This window comes from Lactuca sativa, chromosome 8 (genome assembly GCF_002870075.4).
Source record: "Lactuca sativa cultivar Salinas chromosome 8, Lsat_Salinas_v11, whole genome shotgun sequence".
Classification (NCBI taxonomy): Eukaryota; Viridiplantae; Streptophyta; class Magnoliopsida; order Asterales; family Asteraceae; genus Lactuca; species Lactuca sativa.
The window spans coordinates 184,396,004-184,416,184 of NC_056630.2; the positions used below are offsets into that span (position 1 = coordinate 184,396,004).

General features: G+C 38.6%; 1 protein-coding gene across 1 annotated transcript; it reads right to left on the reverse strand.

The window, feature by feature from the left end:
* Window positions 1-16,070: 16,070 nt before the first annotated feature.
* Window positions 16,071-17,872, reverse strand: LOC111918993 (uncharacterized). Its single transcript, XM_023914602.1, has 4 exons — window positions 17,578-17,872; window positions 16,757-17,484; window positions 16,619-16,639; window positions 16,071-16,451 (listed from the first exon to the last, which is right to left on the reverse strand). Exons 1-4 carry the CDS (start codon window positions 17,870-17,872, stop codon window positions 16,071-16,073), a joined length of 1,425 nt encoding a protein of 474 aa, XP_023770370.1.
* Window positions 17,873-20,181: the final 2,309 nt, after the last annotated feature.

Sequence of the window (20,181 nt, forward strand, 5' to 3'; positions counted from 1 at the left end):
GAAATTCTGTCGACATCCAAAGGCGTATGTTTTCGAAACTCAGTCGATGTCCAAAGGCGTACTTTCGAATTATTTTCGAAACTCTGGTGACACTCAAGGCGTACGCTAACTGTAATTCCGAAGTCTTGGCGACATCCAAAGGCGTACTTTCGTTTTCGTATTCATATTCCTATTCCTACTCCTAATCGTATTCGTATTTCTAGCTATACTTTCGTGTTATTATCTGTTTCTAACTGTACTTTCGTATTCGCTCTGTTTCTAACTGTGTGTTATTATCGCTTCACTCTCGTATCTACGGGGAGTGGTAAAGTTCTAAGTTTAATGTTATTAGTCCTGCACTCTCGTATCTACGGGGAGTGATAAAGTTCTTAGTTTAATGTTATTATTCCTTCACTCTCGTATCTATGGGGAGTTATATCAAGAACATCTTAATGCTTTAAGATTCACGCTTTTAAGAACAATTATATGGAAATTCATTTGTGAAATATAAAATATAATATTTTAGAAACGAGCTTCACAAATAACATGACGGTTTACTCTGCAAGTTGAACGATTGGTTAATACAGTTTTCCGTGTTAAAAGCATACGAAATATGAAATAGATCAAATAAAATCATAAGTTTGAGTACAAGATTTCCTTGTACTTTTGCTTGTATTCCCCTGAAAAAATTGAAAAACATTGAAAAAGGGTAAGGGTATGAACTCACCGGTTGGGGAACGCGTCAGTTTGGATCCTAAACGTCAGTTCGGGGCTTGCAAACGCACAAGATTCCTATGTAATTTGAAAAGATACACATTTGTATCTAATTAGGACTTGAACTACTAATTAGTTGAGGACATACACTTCTAGATGCAAAAACACTTCATTACATGTGTTTGGAGGGACCCGGGTGATATCTATGGACACATATAGCTTGGATATGGAGTTTACTCTTCAAGAGTAAACTCTCAAGAGAGTTCACGGCCCTAATGACCCACTCCCCATGAGTTTACAGCTGTAAACTCATGGTGGGGTGTTCTAGAGTGTTAAATGGCCTTATATCATTTTAGGGGTGATGCTAGATTTGGTTCTAGAGCATTGGAAAGGGATTAAGCCACCACATGGACCACTTAAAGGAGTTTACGGCAGTAAACTAGGAGTTTACAGCCGTAAGCTCCCTCATACCCATTCCTTATATGTTTTGGTGGTGCTAAGTCAATCATATATGATTCAAAGTCATTTTACAAGCCAAGGGGTGAATTTAGGGCACCATTTAACCCATTTATAGGAGTTTACGGCCTAGGAACCCATTCTTGGGGGGTTTACGGCCGTGAACACCTAAAGGAAGGGTTTTCATCAAGTTTAAGGCTTCTAATTCGTTTGTGGTTGCTTCTAGATTTTAGTTCAAGGCTTAGGAGGTGTGTAAGTGGCAATTTAACACCTTAGAAGGAGTTTACTACCCATGAATGGTTGTTTACGGCCCAAGAATGTTATTGTGCAATAAACTCATGTTTACTCCTCTAATAACGAGTTTAAGGTGTTCTAAGTCCATTCCATTAAGTCTATAAGCCATATCTAAGCTCCAAAGGTGGTTTGGAAGGGTTCTAAGGCTCAAAAACCCCACTTATATGTGTTCACGGCCCAAGAATGTTCCAGGGACGTAAAAACATGTTTATGGTCCTAAATCATGATTTGAACACGAAATTGAAGGTTAAAGATGCTAATCTATGGGTTAGGGTAGTTACCTTGATGATTTGGAGCCTTAATTTGATGATTTTGGACTTAGAGTTTGGATTTGAGGAGAGAGGTTAGAGAGAGAGAGTGTAAAAGCTTCAAATGATGCTTAATCAACTTTATATATGGTTCGGGTTTGGGACATGGTGGAATTCTACCCGATACCGACGTTAAACGGGGCTTTTGGTCGCACCCGATTAAGTTGTCGTAACCCGGCGGGGCCGATTTTTAAAAATTCTCAAATTAATAATTTGGGTCGTTACATGAGTTTCTAGGGAGTTTGGACACTCATAAGACTATAATAAACATATAAATTTAAATAACTTAGCCCAAAAACGAAATCGGAACGAATTGCTATAGACGGGTTTTACGGGCGGAACGGGTTATGGCGATGGAACAACTTTGGGTTGTCACATTATCCCCCCGTTAGAGGGAATTTCATCCCGAAATTCAAAAATTAAGATACAAATCATGAATTGAAAAGAGGTATGGATGAATCTACTGCTTCGGGTCTTCACGCTCCCAAGTGGAATCGGGTCTCCGCTTGACATTCCAGCGAACCCTCACTATCGGGATGTGGATTTGTTTCGTACATTTAACCTCTAGATCTATGATTTCGATTGGTTCTACCATGAAGTTCAGACTTTCGTTGGCTTCGGTCTCATCGAAGGGATTACTATGGTTTCGCCGATTAGGTACGTCTTAAGGACAAAGACATGGAATACCGGATGAATGCTGTTAAGTTCTGAGGGTAGTCGGAGTTTGTAGGCTACGGAATCGATCCTAATGAGGATTTCGAAAAGTTCTATGTACTTCGGGATACGCGTTTCAGAATGTAACATACGTTCTTTCTCATCGTTAGCTATCTCAACGGTAGACGTTTCGGTTACTAGTTTAGGACTAGGTTTATGAAGATGTTCGAATGAATAGCTAACAATTTATCTTTCAGTACTAGAATCGAAAAGGATTGCAAGCATAAAGGTTGTCGAAGAGAAATATATACCTGTAGCAATGGTGGGATCGGCGGTTGCCTCACTTTGTCCTATAGCTAGGACTCTCCTGGTGTTGCCAGATGTTGCTGCCTTAGGGCAGTTTCGCTTGTAATGTCCGACTTCCCCACAACTGTAGCAGGTCTGACCGATACTCTCTCCAGAAGCTTGACTAGTTGATTGGGTTGCTGCTCTGCAGCTTCGCGCGAGGTGACCCTCTTGGCCACAGTTCTTACAAAATTTTGCACGACAAGGGCCAGGGATACGATGGTGGTAACTGCACCTATTGCACCACGGAAGGATACCAGTATATCCGGTGATAGGTGCTTGGGCTGAGGAACCGATAACAGAAACAACAGCAGGGGTAGTGGCAGCGTGGACTGCCATTATCTGCTGTTTCTTCGAGGACTCCGGGGAAGGTTGGCTCTTCTTCTTCTTCTTCCAAAACTTTCTTTTCTCACCACTCTTCTCTGTCAGCTCAGGAGTGGTGGCCGCTTCCTCTGGGTCATCGCTATGGTCGATCAAGGTTTGCGCTAGGCATTTGGCGTTGTCATAGGTATCCGGCTTCGCAGCTAAAACGTTCCCTTCGGTTGGATGGGTCAATCCCCAGATGAACCTCTCAACCTTTTTACTCTCCGGGGTAACCATTCCCGGACAGAGTAATGCCATGTCGTCGAATCTGGACGTGTAGGCGGCGATATTGGAACCCTTCATCTTCAGGTTCCAGAGTTCATGCTCCAGCTTTTGTATTTCACCCCGAGGGCAGTATTCTGCAAATAGAAGTTCCTTCATAACTTCCCAACCCATAGCATTTTCTACAGGTAAAGTTAAGGATTTGACTCGGCCGTTCCACAAAGTCAGAGCTTTATCGGTGAATGTGCAAGCGACGAATTTCACCTTGTCGGATTCTAAACAGGCACAGATCTCGAAGATAGATTCGATTTTCTCTAACCACCGAGTTAGGGCAATTACACCTCCAGTGCCATCGAAGAATGTGGGTTTCGCGTTGATAAAGTCCTTATAGGAACACTCCTTCCGGTGCCCCTGGCTACCTTCCTGGTTTTGGGGCTGGGGACCACCTCCTGATCCACCGGGATTTATGTGAGATAAGGCGGCTGCCACTGCAACAACAACATCTGTCTGGAACACGACAGGATCAAATTAAGGAGGAGGTGGTGGTGGCGGAGGGTTGTTGTTGTTCTTTCAGCTGGGTCTTTTCCTAAGAGGCATCTTAATCTAGAATAGCCAGGAAAGAGAGGATCATAAGTCCTCTGAGTTGAACCAAGAGATATGATACAAGGGATATCTCATTACGACAAATATAGAATTCCATTAAGCGATAAAGCAGGAAAGAGTTATCAAAGCAGATAAACTATCGCTAAAGGAATGATCAAGGAACAATGCTTTGAATGAGGATTTCTACAATGGATTGGCTCGAGAAATACTCCCATAGTATTTCATGATTCACTGCAGCGACGACTCGTTGTTTGGGCATTGGGTAAGTTTTAGGCATGCTGCATACTACAGTCACTCCCATGCACATGTTGGCCGTGTCTCGAATGAATATAGTTGGCCAGGCTATATTGATCCTAGACACGACTACATAACTGCCCAGGTTTAACCGCAGCGTACAACACCCATTTACTTATATTTTGTTCTACTTGTAGTTACGAATTTCGACGGTTAGGTACACTTGTATACTTTTGAAAATACTTATACTTTAAGGTATACTTTTAGTTCAGAGCACTTAGGCCCCTTAATGTTTATAGTCTTATACCATGTAAGGTTTGGTATACTAGTTCACTATAAACAAGGGCTCTGATACCAATCTGTCACACCCCGAAACCTAAGGCGGAAACGTTCCGAGGCGGAGGACATCATGAATATCGCAACCAACGTACATAGTAAGCATAGCAAACACAAAACAATACATTACATAGATTTATTACATTTGTTTGAAATCAAAGTGTTACAGGTGTCATACATATATATCATATGAACAAAAGCAAAGACGAGTCTTCCAAACGCTCCGTCTTCTCCAAAAGATGGCAGTGTACTTGTCTAATATGGACCTGAGAATACAAGCAGTTTGAAAATCAGAATAAAGCTGGTGAGTTCATAAGCAGTTTAGTTTTGAAAAGAATGAGTTCCCTTTGGTTTTCTGAAAAGTTGTTATCCAAGAAAATCCCATATTTTATTATAAAAACAGTTTAGTTATCATTCGTTTCACGATTCGATTATGAGTAGTTATGTTATCCCAGGAAAATCCCATATTTTCCTATTAGTTTAGTTTTCCGTTCGTTACACCATTCGTTTACGAGTTGTTATGTTATCCTAGGAAAATCCCATATTTTCCTAACGTTGCGGTTAGTTCTTAGTTCGGATTTCGATGTACTAGTATCTACCATACTTATAGCATTAGTTAGGTATTCTGATATCTTAGTTATCCTACACTCGGATGTCAATTATCTACTATACTTATATGTATTTTTGAATATTTGGATACACTCAGAAACGTACATTAACTGTATTTTTGATGTTCTGGTGATTTCCAAAAGAGTACATTAGACGTATCTTCGAAACTCTGTCGACATCCAAAGGCGTATGTTTTCGAAACTCAGTCGATGTCCAGAGGCGTACTTTCGAATTATTTTCGAAACTCTGGTGACACTCAAGGCATACACTAACTGTATTTCCGAAGTCTTGGCGTCATCCAAAGGCGTGCTTTCGTATTCGTATTCGTATTCGTATTCCTATTCCTACTCCTATTCGTATTCGCATTCCTAGTTGTACTTTTGTGTTATTATCTGTTTCTAACTGTACTGTGACAACCCGATATTTCAACTCTTTGTAATGGCCTAATAAGTCAAGTATTGTAACCACTTTTGAGTTAAAGAAATTAACTTTGATAATATAATGTCCAAAAAGTTTCTATTTAACTGCCTACTATGTTTAATATCATTAAACCGGGATCGTACGTAAAAAGAATGCCCAAATCCGGCTTTGTATATTGAAGTTAAGATTTTTCCAAGTTCGGCTTAGCAACAGACAGCTAAAAACTCGAATCGGAGATCGAGCGACTTTTGGCCGGAATGACCTAAACGAGAATCGAAGGTCTCGACAATGGTATTTCAGCGGTGAAAAGTCTGGCAAAAACCGACGTCAGATAAAGAAGTTATGAATTTTTAAAGAAATTCCTTAATCACGTCATTTTATAATTAAATAATAAAAATAATTTCGGAATTTGCCAATGGAGTCTAAACGAAAGTTGTAGAGCGTAGTCTCACCTACGCGTGGATATAAAGACCATCGAAAACGGAGTTCGTATGAAGAAGATATGATTTTTTGAAGTTTATTAAATAAATTATATATATATTTAATTCAAAAATCCGGTAATATCGGAAGGAGGAGTCAGCGTCCTCATCCGAGTTACGCGCTGCGTAACCCCGTACGCCCCGCGTACCCGAGGGCCTTGGTCTCGGTCCGTCCACGTCGCCCCTATGCGAAGCTACCCGATCCGTCCCATCCGAAGCCGAGGTAGTCGAGGATTATAAATGCTTAAGGGACTAACACTCTCTGACAAAACATTTTTCTTTTTACGCTTAAGCAGCGTTAAGTTTAACTTAAATTGATAGTTCATTTAAGTACAATTACATGCATACAACAAATTATTTTCATGATATCTAACTATACAACAAGTATTTAGACAAGTTGACACTACAATTAAGCCTCGATATATGTAATCAGATTTTGGACAAATATAGCGTGATCAACTATATTTGCCCAAGATTGGACCAACGTATATCGAGGAATGATCGTAGTAAGCAACAAGTCAAAACTTACCAAACCGTTACTAGAATCAAACACAAGAATTTAAACACTATAGGAGTATTTGCTACCTAAACTAGTTTAACTTACATGTTTTGCAAGTTTCAACTTTATTCAACTCCTATAACCCTATTTCTCGTACAGTCAAATGGCTAGATTTCACCACCCCGGCGACCCCTACTTTCCCAACCAAGGCAACGAAGGATGGGTCGAAGATGATCCCGAAGAGGACGAGGAACCCATAGAAGTGGATGATGAATCCGGTACCGACTCAGAACCAGAAGTGATCGATCCACCACCCGTTCAACCTCCCGTCTTCGTAAGGAACTTTCAAGGACCGACTCCCGTCTGGGGAAGTCACCTCCATCATTGGAGACAACAACAAAACTTACGCCCTCCCTACGGCATGTGCCGGGACTTCTATGATGTCCGCGGCGGAGGTTCGACTGATCGGGCACTCCCGGTAATGGTGGGTAAGCTAGCCAATCAGTCCTATCAGTCCGAAGTTCAAGCTAGCCGACTCTAGGATGTCAACGTGGAAGTGCAGGTTCACACTTCTGACATCCGTAGGCTGGACAAGATACACGACAATGCTCAACTCCAAACCGAGGCATTCCAAGCGCAAATGATTGCAGCCCTCGCTGAACTGAGGGAACAACAAGCCGCTTTTGATAGGCGTCTAATGGAGTCGAAGCAATCAGATGCAGAGTCAAGCTCCAAGCGCAACCTACGTCGCAAGTAGTGCTTATCAAAGACTCAAATTTTGTTATAGCTTAGGACCTCGGCTAAAAGTCTTTAAATTTCTCGAACTTTGTAATCGGAGACCCTTATAGGGGTCAAATTTTCATGATCGTTGTATCAACTTTTATATTAATATAAGTGACACTATTATTACTACGTTGAGTATTTCGTTCGAACCTTGAAAAGTCTTTGAGAAACCAAATACTTGTTTCATACTTTCAGTCTTACAAATAACTTTCATTCTTCTATTTTAAGACTCATACTAGCATCTGTCGTTGAACTATAGCAGTTTAGTTCATGAGACACATTAATTTTCTATTCTATGGAATTCTTATCTTTACCTTTTCAACCTATAGTTGAAGGATGCCTCCGCATAGGAATCCAAGGCGAAACAACGGTGGGGAAGCACCTGTACCACCACCACCTCCACCACCTCAATTTGATGCTGTTATGTTCCAAGCAGCAGTCACCGCAGCGGTAGCAGCTGCCATGTCACAGATCAATAACTCGAGTACTAATGGCTCGAGATCTGGCACACAGCCATCCAACCATGGCGAGAGTCATGGACCACCCCCGGAATGCACCTATAAGGACTTTACTAATTCCAAGCCCCGGATGTTTTATGGATCGGGTGGTGTGTTAGCCCTGAGACAGTGGATTGAAAGGACAGAGTCAGTCTTTGAAATCTGCTCCTGTCCCGAGCACATAAAATTCAAATTTGCAACTTTCACCCTTATTGATAGAGCTTTAACTTGGTGGAATGGCCACGTTAAAGTACTTACCCTGATAGTGGCAAACTCAATAAGCTGGGAGAGCCTAAAAGTCATGATGATGAGAGAATACTGCCCACGGGGATAGATTCAAAAGCTCGAACACGAACTATGGACTCTCGGCATGGTTGGTACCGACATCACAACTTATACCAACCGATTTTGCGATCTGGCAATCCTTTGCCCAGATATGATTGCTCCCGAGAGCAAGAAAATAGAAAGGTACATCTGGGGACTGACGCCCCAAATACGATCAAGCGTATTAGCTTCCAAACCTGACACCTTTGAAAGTGCTAAGGAACTGGCACAATCTCTGATTGACTACGGAGGTCATCAGAACTCAACCGTTTCTGCACCAGAACCACAGAAAGGAAACAACAACAACAACAACAACAGGAAGAGAGTATGAAATAAAGGGAAGGGTGGGTCTTCCCAAGAATCCGCAAAGAAACAACTAGTTTCAGTAAATGCTGCCGCTGTACCTACTACAGTCCCTACAAATCCCTACCCCACAAAGCCTTATGTGGGTAACCTTCCAAAGTGCACCAAATGCACTTACCACCACCATGGACCTTGTCGGGAAATGCAGTGCGCCAACTGCAACCGGAAGGGACACACAGCCCGTTTCTGCAAGGACCCCGCAAAATCGATCACTCAAGTTCCCAGTGTGGGTGTAGGCCAGACTTGCTATGGTTGTGGCGAGGTGGGCCGCTACAAGAGGAACTGCCCTAAGGCAGCAGACACTGGCGGTGTGGGACGAGTTTTGGCGATAGGCCATGACAAAGCTGTAGCTGACCCAACTGTAGTTGCTGGTACGTTCCTTCTCGATAATTCATATGCATGCATATTATTCGATAGTGGAGTGGAGAGAAGCTTCGTGAGTCAAAACTTTATTCATTTACTTAAACCTAAACCTAGCAAGTTAGAAAAATCATTCACTGTAGAGATGGCCAATGGAAAAACCGAAAACACTAACTGCATATACGTGGGCTGTACGTTAACTTTAGACGGCCATTCTTTTCCAATCAATCTCATGCCGGTCCAAATTAAAAGTTTCGACGTCATAGTCGGCATGGATTGGTTGAGTCTTCTTCGCGCCGACATCATGTGCTTTGAGAAAGCAGTCCGTCTTAATCTCCCTAACAACGAAACATTAGTTATCTACGGCGACAAATCAAGTACAAACCTTCGCATCATTTCGTGCATCCAAGCTCGAAAGTGCTTGCGGAAGGATTGTCGAGCATTCCTAGCACACATCATTGATACAAGTCAAGAACTGAAGGACATCAAGAACATTTCGGTAGTACGCGACTTTCCCGATATCTTTCCAGAAGAACTATCAGGATTACCACCGCAACGCCAAGTCGAATTCAGAATCGACTTAGTTCCAAAGGCTACCCCAGTAGCGAAGTCACCTTATCGTCTCGCACCAGCAGAGATGCAGGAACTTTCCAGTCAATTTAATGAACTCCTTCAAAAAGGATTCATAAGACCAAGTTTCTCACCATAAGGAGCACCGGTCCTGTTTGTAAAGAAGAAAGACGGATCGTTCTGTATGTGCATCAACTACAGAGAGCTGAACAAACTTACTGTCAAGAACCGTTATCCTCTACCCCGTATTGACGACCTATTCGATCAACTTCAAGGAGCAAACAACTTCTCAAAGATAGATCTACGATCCGGATATCACCAATTACGAGTTATAGAGGGGGATATTCCAAAGACAGCTTTCCGAACTCGTTATGGACACTACGAATTTGTAGTGATGCCGTTCAGATTAACCAAATCCGCACATTTCCTACCCATCAAGGAGACTGACAAAATGGAAAAGCTTACAAGAACTTACTTAAGGGAAGTAGTGCGACTGCATGGTGTTCCGATATCCATTATCTCCGATAGAGATAGTAGATTCACTTCAAGATTCTGGCAGTCACTACAAAGTTCCCTGGGGACTAGGCTAGACATGAGTACACCCTACCACCTACAAACAAACGGGCAAAGTGAGAGAACGATACAAACTTTAGAAGATATGCTAAGAGCCTGTGTGATTGACTTTGGAAAGGCATGGGATATCCATTTACCCCTTGTCGAATTTTCATACAACAATAGTTATCATACAAGCATAAAGGCTGCTCCGTTTGAAGCCCTCTATGGTCGAAAGTGCAGATCCCCTCTGTGCTGGACTGAAGTTGGCGATACCCAGTTAGCTAGAGGAAGAGTTCCTGAAAGCACTCTCACCGGTCTGGAAATCGTACGAGAAACGACAGAGAAGATCGTTCAGATTCGTGAACGATTGAAAGCCTCTAGAGACCGACAGAAAAGCTACGCTGAACAAAGGAGGAAACCTTTGGAATTCCAGGTAGGAGACCACGTTTTATTAAAGGTCTCACCGTGAAAGGGTTTAATACGCTTTGGAAAGCATGGGAAACTAAATCCAAGATACATAGGGCCTTTCGAGATTCTTGTCAGAATCGGCCCTGTGGCTTACAAGCTTAACCTACTACGTGAACTTAGTAACATACATCCAACCTTCCACGTCTCGAACTTGAAAAAGTTTCTGTCCGATGAGACTCTTGTTATTCCACTCGATGAGATCGAGATCAACGAGAGCCTCAACTTTGTGGAAGAACCAGTAGAAATCATGGACCGAGAGGTCAAACAAACAAAACAAAGTCGCATACCCATCGTGAAGGTTCACTGGAACGCCAAGCGGGGACCTGAATTCACATGGGAACGCGAAGATCAGATGAAACAAAAGTACCCTCATCTATTTCATGTTCACTAGTATCTTTACTACTTTAAATTTCGGGACGAAATTCCCTCTAACGGGGGGATGATGTGACAACCCGATATTTCAACTCTTTGTAATGGCCTAATAAGTCAAGTATTGTAACCACTTTTGAGTTAAAGAAATTAACTTTGATAATATAATGTCCAAAAAGTTTCTATTTAACTGCCTACTATGTTTAATATCTTTAAACCGGGATCGTACGTAAAAAGAATGCCCAAATCCGGCTTCGTATATTGAAGTTAAGATTTTTCCAAGTTCGGCTTAGCAGCAGACAGCTAAAAACTCGAATCGGAGATCGAGCGACTTTTGGCCGGAATGACCTAAACGAGAATCGAAGGTCTCGACAATGGTATTTCAGCGGTGAAAAGTCTGGCAAAAACCGACGTCAGATAAAGAAGTTATGAATTTTTAAAGAAATTCCTTAATCACGTCATTTTATAATTAAATAATAAAAATAATTTCGGAATTTGCCAACGGAGTCTAAACGAAAGTTGTAGAGCGTAGTCTCACCTACACGTGGATATAAAGACCATCGAAAATGGAGTTCGTATGAAGAAGATATGATTTTTTGAAGTTTATTAAATAAATTATATATAAATTTAATTCAAAAATCCGGTAATATCCGAAGGAGGAGTCAGCGTCCTCATCCGAGTTACGCGCTGCGTAACCCCGTACGCCCCGCGTACCCGAGGGCCTTGGTCTCAGTCCGTCCACGTCGCCCCTATGCGAAGCTACCCGATCCGTCCCATCCGAAGCGAGGCAGTCGAGGACTCGGTCATGCATGACGTACGAGTACGCGCTGCGTACGAGCGTACGCCCCGCGTACCGAGGCTTCTCAGACCCCCTATAAATAGAAATGCGAGGGTTCCGGCAAAATCACCCCATTTCTCTCATTTCTCTCACGATCTTGCCTCGTTTTCCGTGCCCGCACTACCCCGAAGCTCTGGTCTTTTTGCTCAAGTCCGAGGGTCGATTTTTCTCCCGAGAATCCCGAGAAAAATCCGTTTCTCAAAACGAAACTCTGCCCGGTTTTCCATCTCGCTGTCTTCAAACTTTCAAGTGAGTCCATACCCCTTTATTAACCCTTTTTAATTATTCCAAATGCTTTTATATGCTTTCTAAAGGGGGGAAATACAAGTAAAACACACGACTACTATCGGGTGTTATATATAAAGATTTTTATACACTTTTATTAAGTAGAATCATATGTGATTTATAAACTTTATAGGGAACTCTTGTATACAAAATATATTACAATGGAATCCTATCTTTAAAAATATAAATTGTTGTAATCCATGTATAAACTAAACATTTTCTTAGATTTTATGTATACTTGTCTATCTTAGGCTCTACAAAAATCTATACTTTCATAACAAGTGATTCCTTTTCTAGGTATTTCTAAACAAAAGAGACACACTTTTAGAAAACTATAATAGGTATAGTTTTACGAGGATATTGCTAACTTTTACATACTAGAAACATGATTTTCAAGAAGTCACTTTCATATACAAAAACAAACGAACATTTTAACACGTAAATCTGTTTTTATACCACGGTTTTGTGAGACATAAACTTCACGTACGTTCGAGTACACATTTCAAGTCTTGTATTATATACCAGAATCCCTTGGAGGGGGAGCATGGTGTTTGTGTATATATCTATACGGGCTTGACAACCCGCGCCCTGACTGTTAGCTATAGTCCACCATTTGGGGTAACAAACGTCATAACATTCCAACGCCTGACGAACGTTGTGTATAGGCATTCTGAGTCAATAGTATGGTTATAAAACTCACATGGGGTATTAAAAATGCATTGATTTACAAGGTTTTCAAACACATTGGTTATTTTACACTTACATACATTTTAGAAACAAACATGGGTCTTGAGAGAAGGCTACTTTTATACTAGTAGAAAATATAGGATTTTCTAAACACAACACAACCAAGGACAAAACATTTCATTTCATACAAACATTGTCATTTAAATACTTATGAAACTCACCAGCTTAAATGCTGATCTACTCTTTCAAAATTACTTGTATGTCCCAGGAAATCAGTAATTTCAGGTATCATTATGCTTTTGATGAAGGGATGCTGCGGCGCCAGTTTAATCTCATATTTTGACATCATATTGTAATTGGTTTTGAACATGTAACTTTTGACAAATGTAAACTTTCAATTATATATGTGATGGTTGTATTGCTTTCTTTACTATGTATTCATTTGTTACGTTACCACATGAAGTCATCCGCCCCCGAACGTTTCCGCCGTTCAGGTTTGGGGGTGTGACATGTACTTTCGTATTCGCTCTGTTTCTAACTGTACTTTCGTATTCGCTTTGTTTCTAACTGTGTGTTATTATCGCTTCACTCTCGTATCTACGGGGAGTGGTAAAGTTCTAAGTTTAATGTTATTAGTCCTGCACTCTCGTATCTACGGGGAGTGATAAAGTTCTTAGTTTAATGTTATTATTCCTTCACTCTCGTATCTATGGGGAGTTATATCAAGAACATCTTAATGCTTTAAGATTCATGCTTTTAAGAACAATTATATGGAAATTCATTTGTGAAATATAAAATATAATATTTTAGAAACGAGCTTCACAAATAACATGACGGTTTACTCTGCAAGTTGAACGATTGGTTAATACAGTTTTCCGTGTTAAAAGCATACGAAATATGAAATAGATCAAATAAAATCATAAGTTTGAGTACAAGATTTCCTTGTACTTTTGCTTGTATTCCCCCTGAAAAAATTGAAAAACATTGAAAAAGGGTAAGGGTATGAACTCACCGGTTGGGGAACGCGTCAGTTTGGATCCTAAACGTCAGTTCGGGGCTTGCAAACGCACAAGATTCCTATGTAATTTGAAAAGATACACATTTGTATCTAATTAGGACTTGAACTACTAATTAGTTGAGGACATACACTTCTAGATGCGAAAACACTTCATTACATGTGTTTGGAGGGACCCGGGTGATATCTATGGACACATATAGCTTGGATATGGAGTTTACTCTTCAAGAGTAAACTCTCAAGAGAGTTCACGGCCCTAATGACCCACTCCCTGTGAGTTTACAGCTGTAAACTCATGGTGGGGTGTTCTAGAGTGTTAAATGGCCTTATATCATTTTAGGGGTGATGCTGGATTTGGTTCTAGAGCATTGGAAAGGGATTAAGCCACCACATGGACCACTTAAAGGAGTTTACGGCAGTAAACTAGGAGTTTACGGCCGTAAGCTCCCTCATACCCATTCCTTATATGTTTTGGTGGTGCTAAGTCAATCATATATGATTCAAAGTCATTTTACAAGCCAAGGGGTGAATTTAGGGCACCATTTAACCCATTTATAGGAGTTTACGGCCTAGGAACCCATTCTTGGGGGGTTTACGGCCGTGAACACCTAAAGGAAGGGTTTTCATCAAGTTTAAGGCTTCTAATTCGTTTGTGGTTGCTTCTAGATTTTAGTTCAAGGCTTAGGAGGTGTGTAAGTGGCAATTTAACACCTTAGAAGGAGTTTACTACCCATGAATGGTTGTTTACGGCCCAAGCATGTTATTGTGCAATAAACTCATGTTTACTCCTCTAATAACGAGTTTAAGGTGTTCTAAGTCCATTCCATTAAGTCTATAAGCCATATCTAAGCTCCAAAGGTGGTTTGGAAGGGTTCTAAGGCTCAAAAACCCCACTTATATGTGTTCACGGCCCAAGAATGTTCCAGGGCCGTAAACACATGTTTATGGTCCTAAATCATGATTTGAACACGAAATTGAAGGTTAAAGATGCTAATCTAAGGGTTAGGGTAGTTACCTTGATGATTTGGAGCCTTAATTTGATGATTTTGGACTTAGAGTTCGGATTTGAGGAGAGAGGTTAGAGAGAGAGTGTAAAAGCTTCAAATGACGCTTAATCAACTTTATATATGGTTCGGGTTTGGGACACGGTGGAATTCTACCCGATACCGACGTTAAACGGGGCTTTTGGTCGTACCCGATTAAGTTGTCGTAACCCGGCGGGGCCGATTTTTAAAAATTCTCAAATTAATAATTTGGGTTGTTACATGAGTTTCTAGGGAGTTTGGACACTCATAAGATTATAATAAACATATAAATTTAAATAACTTAGCCCAAAAACGAAATCGGAACGAATTGCTATAGACGGGTTTTACGGGCGGAACGGGTTATGGTGATGGAACAACTTTGGGTTGTCACAACTTAGAAGACATGGTAGGCCCTTGTGCTGCTAGGTGGCAAGAAATTGAGATTTAACAAATTCAGTCCATATGAGTTTGGATTTGTCACTAACCTTATTTTATGATTATGGTTTGACAAATTACCATGGATAGGAACATACACACCATAAAATCGAAGTGTCATAGGGATTCTCTCCAATTGATGAAAATGATTGTCAGGAAACACTTTCACTAAGTAGATTTTAAAGAGATATCAATTGTGGGATTTACATTCTCAAATTCAATTATGATTACGGCATCCCTTTTCATAGTACTCAAATTGTTTAGACACACATGTAAGCTATCTAAAGAAAGGTGTATGATTTTCATAAAGTCTTATCAAAGAATCTCGTATCAGAAATCTGAACTTTGGTAAGAAAGTTAATAAAGTATTGATTTCTAGAAGTCCAGCTGATTTCTGGGTACATGTCAAAGCTAGTGGGATCATAAGTGTTATGCTAGTAAAGTAATTATTATGCTAGTGGGATCATAATCAATTATGGTAAGTGTTTCAAGTTAGCAATGTTAATTATAGAAAATAAAGGTTTCAATTCGCAAAATTGCAGGGTTTGAAAAGTTGTTTTGCTATAATTAAGGAAGAGGAATTCATACTTCATTTCAATTCTAAAAGCTTAGATTGAGATTTTAATCAAATTTAGTCAAGTATAGATATATATATATATATATATATATATATATATATATATATATATATATATATATATATATATATATATATATATATATATATCAAGGTTGCAGAAATCGCTCGACGGTAGCTCGACGGTTGACTGGGGTTAAAGGATTAATCAGTCTCGACGGGGATTAATCGGGGACCATTATTTGTTAATAAAAAAAAATTAAATATATGCTAAGAAAATAACCATAAAAAATTCATAACTAGTATTTAAACATTTAAGTCATAATCCATCATATTACAAGTCCAAAATAAGTTTAATAGTAATAGAAACACACATTTTCATATATTTAAATGTCCATATTCTTTTAATCTTCAAGTTCTTCCACTATTTTAACTCCATCCGACTCATATTCATCTTCTTCAAACATTTGCTCCTCATTGTCAGATTCAAAATCTTCATCAAAAAGCTCTCTCGGTGTTGAACTTTTATGGGGTACTTGATTATTATTAGTCCCGAGAGCTTCATCAATTGCTTCCATCAATGATTCGGGGTCAACTTCATCTCCATCACCGTCATCTCCATCTATCATCCATTCTTGAGCTGCATGAGAATCATTTGCTAAAAGCACTTCCAAAGTCCTATCTTTTCTCTTTTTGTTTTTTTCCATTAGATTAGCATTGAATTGAACATAAACAAGATTGTTCAATCTATTTGTCTCCAATCTATTACGTTTCTTTGTATGTACCTATAAAAGTAGACATAAAAAAGGTTAAAAACGTTCTTGATATTTAAAAAATACAACTTTATAACTAACCGCTTCAAACGTGCTTCAATTTCTTTCACAACCCGATGAACTACTAGTTAAAGAAAGAATCCTCATTGCAATCCTTTTCAAATGAGGAGTTGAGCCACCAAAAAGTCCCCACCATCTTGCTATAATTTTAAAACAAAAACACATTATTAAATTGATAGATATAAAATTCTATTATTTTATAAATTACTAAAATAAACAAAAAGCACATTACCCGGATCAAATTCGGCATTGTTCACCAGACAACCTTTAATTGCAAGATCCGCTCCAAATCTATCAACTTTTTCCTTGTATTTTGGCAAATCTATCATCACAACTTGTCTTTGCATCTCAAAATCTCCACAAAGTAATGTATCAAAAAATTCAAGAACCGCATCCATTACGTTGGGATCATGTTGGAGTTGGGAATCCTTATAATGATAATAAGGATTCAAAAGATAAGTCGTCAAATGTAATTTTGAATCTAGCCTACCTTTCATCTTGTGGTTTATGATATCTATAATAGGCTTGTAAGCTTTCTCGTTACCACCCAAAGCTTTCACAATTTCTTCTTTTGCTACTTTAAGCTCCCCATAAACAAAACCCATTGAGGGCTTCCAATCCGCGTCAACCATTCGAAGGACTTTCACCAAAGGGGAAAACACTTTTAAACATTGTGTCACACCAGCCCAAAATTGAAGACTTGTCACTGTTCCATATGAGGCTCTTCCTTTAGGTGTTCCAGAAAATTTGCATTCCTCGACCCACTCATTACTAGAGAACATATTTTTCAGTTGCTCCTTCTTTTCGGATAAACTTTGTAATGTTAGAAAGGCGGAAGCAAATCTCGTGACTCCCGGTCGGATAATTTCTCTTTTCTTGGTGTGGTTTCTCATCATAGCCAAAGTTTTGTGGTGAGCATAAATGAAGATGGTTAATTTCTTTGCTTGATCTAAGACTTTCTTGAACCTTGGAAGTCCACTGATACCTTGAAAAAAGATATTATATAACAAATTAACGAATTATAGTATAAAATAGGACATGTAAAAAAAGTAAATAATCTAATAAAAAATATAAATACCTTTGAGCATAAGGTTAATTGTGTGTTTCGCACATGATGTCCAAAAAATAGTTGGTCTTTTCTCTTGTAGTAACTTTGCAGCTCCCATGTTATTTGTGGCATTATCGGTCACAACTTGAACAACATGATCAGGACCAACTTGTTGAATGCAAGATTCCACATAATCATATATGTACTGACTTGTATGTGATTCATTGGAACATTCTTTTGATGATATAAAAACGGTACCCATTCTTGAATTTACACATAAATTCATAATGCTTCTTCTCTTTCTATCAGACCAAGCATCTGTCATGATCGAGCATCCAATCTCTTTCCATTCTTCTTCGTTTTTTTCAACAAACTTTTTGTTCTTTCAACCTCATGCTTTAGAAGCGGGTCACTCAAAGAATATCTGGTAGGAGGTGGGAGCCCTGTTCCAAATTAGCCAACAATCTCCAACATCATCTTGAAGCTATCATCTTCCAGTGCATGAAAAGGAATTGCAGTTTTATATGCCCACCTACTAATGAATTTATGACACGCTAAAATTCTTTCTTTCCGAACAACATCATTAAGATCAATTTTTTTCCCTTTCCCTTCATAATTTCAGGGTTTATTTTCTTCGCATAGCCATCCATGGGGCCTATATAACTTGGTGCTTTTGACCCTAAAGAATCTTCAATTTCATCCATTTCAACACTATCATTTAACACTTGTATTGCCTCCGATCTTAAGGCCTTATCATGTTCGAGTTTAGCTTTCTTTTTTATCTTCCCTTCGTTAATAAAATTTCGCATTCTCAATTGATCATCTTTTGTAGAGTTTGGACATCGACTTACATTTCCCAGCACATGACCAATATGTTGTTTCAATCTAGTAACCCCCCCGGTAAACACTTTTCCACACAAGTTACATTTCACTGTATCCATTTTGTTTTTATCCGGGCAAAAACCATATTCCCAACCAATATCATCTGAATTTCGTTTATGAGCAACGCTCGCGGTTGATCCCACTGATGGTGAAGTCGAATTTTTGGATGTCATTATTGGAAACTGTTATATACATAAAAAAATACATCAAAAATCACAATAAGTTAATAACACAACTACATTCCAGACTACAACAATTAATCAAGAACATATACAAACAAATAGGAATGCAAAATTTGGCTGCATTAATCAAGAATAGATGTAATAAGAAGATGAAGGATACCAGCAAACAGATTACATTCTGGAACATAACATTAGTTCCTTTTTTCCAAACTTTGATAATCATTTGTTATTATTTATTAATGACTATGATTTTTGCCGCTGAATATTCATCATATAATAAAACTCAAAACAACATATTATATTAAATATAATGGATATAACTTCGTAATTTCAAAACATATTATATATAATTAATGGGTTTTAACTTTTAATCATAGAAGCAGATTCACGTGCTTTGAAAGAAAAAAAATATCAAAATTAACAATCATATAAAAGGGTTTATGTCGCATTTTCAAGCTGATTATGAAGTTCCCACTGCAAACAAGAAGAAGAAGGATACCGGCAAATAGATTAATCCCGATTTCTGCAACCTATATATATATATATATATATATATATATATATATATATATATATATATATATATATATATATATATATATATATATATATATATATAGTGGTTCAACATAAGGAAATTCTATATATGGAAATATTATTTGCGTTCTAAAATTCGATTATGATTACGAGATCCATTTTCATAATTCGAATTATGAGAACATGGAAAACAGAAATAGAAATATTGTAGAAAAAGACTGGTTTTGTATCATGTCTTTATGTGAGACATCATGAATCGTGTCCCATATACTTCGGATATAAGATCGATTATATGTGCTGTAATATTCATTTGTTCTAAATTTTCCAAATGCCTAGGGCGTTAAGAGGGAAAAGGACTAGAACTGGATATGACTTAAATGATTAAGCAATTGTCGAGGACAATCTGAGGTTACCAAAGATTGGTTGCTCATGGACACTTAGAAGTATGGTGTAAATTTTGGAAATGACCATATTGACATATTCTGAAAATAGGCAACTCTTGTTTAGAAGTGATAGTCAAAATGGGAATATGGAAATGTTTCGATAAGTGGAAGTCATTCTTTAAATCTGTGTAAGATTAGAAAACTTAATGCAAGAAGGATGTTCAAAGGAATGTACTTTAAATGTGAGACTTTGTTTCCATGGAATTACTCTCCATTGGAATATTTTGTAATGTCTGTTGCCAAGTCTTTGTGACTTTTATGCATAGTCATTACAAAAGGATCATTATATATAATTTTAGAATATAACAGATTACAGTAAATGGCAATAATTTAATATTCTTACGTTTACGGTAAGGATTTGGAATTATGAAATGAGCATCATTAAAGTGTTTTCAATTGATCTATTTCACACAATAAGGACCATAGACAAACATAGTGCGCATGCTTGGAGCATGGGAGAACTATTGTTTTAATTCAAGTATTAAGTTGATTATTCGAAACATTATACAATGAATAATGAGTACTTAATGTGGTACTCAAAGTTTTGGAGCCATATAGGATTAGTATTATTCTTGTGTTTCACTTTGCAT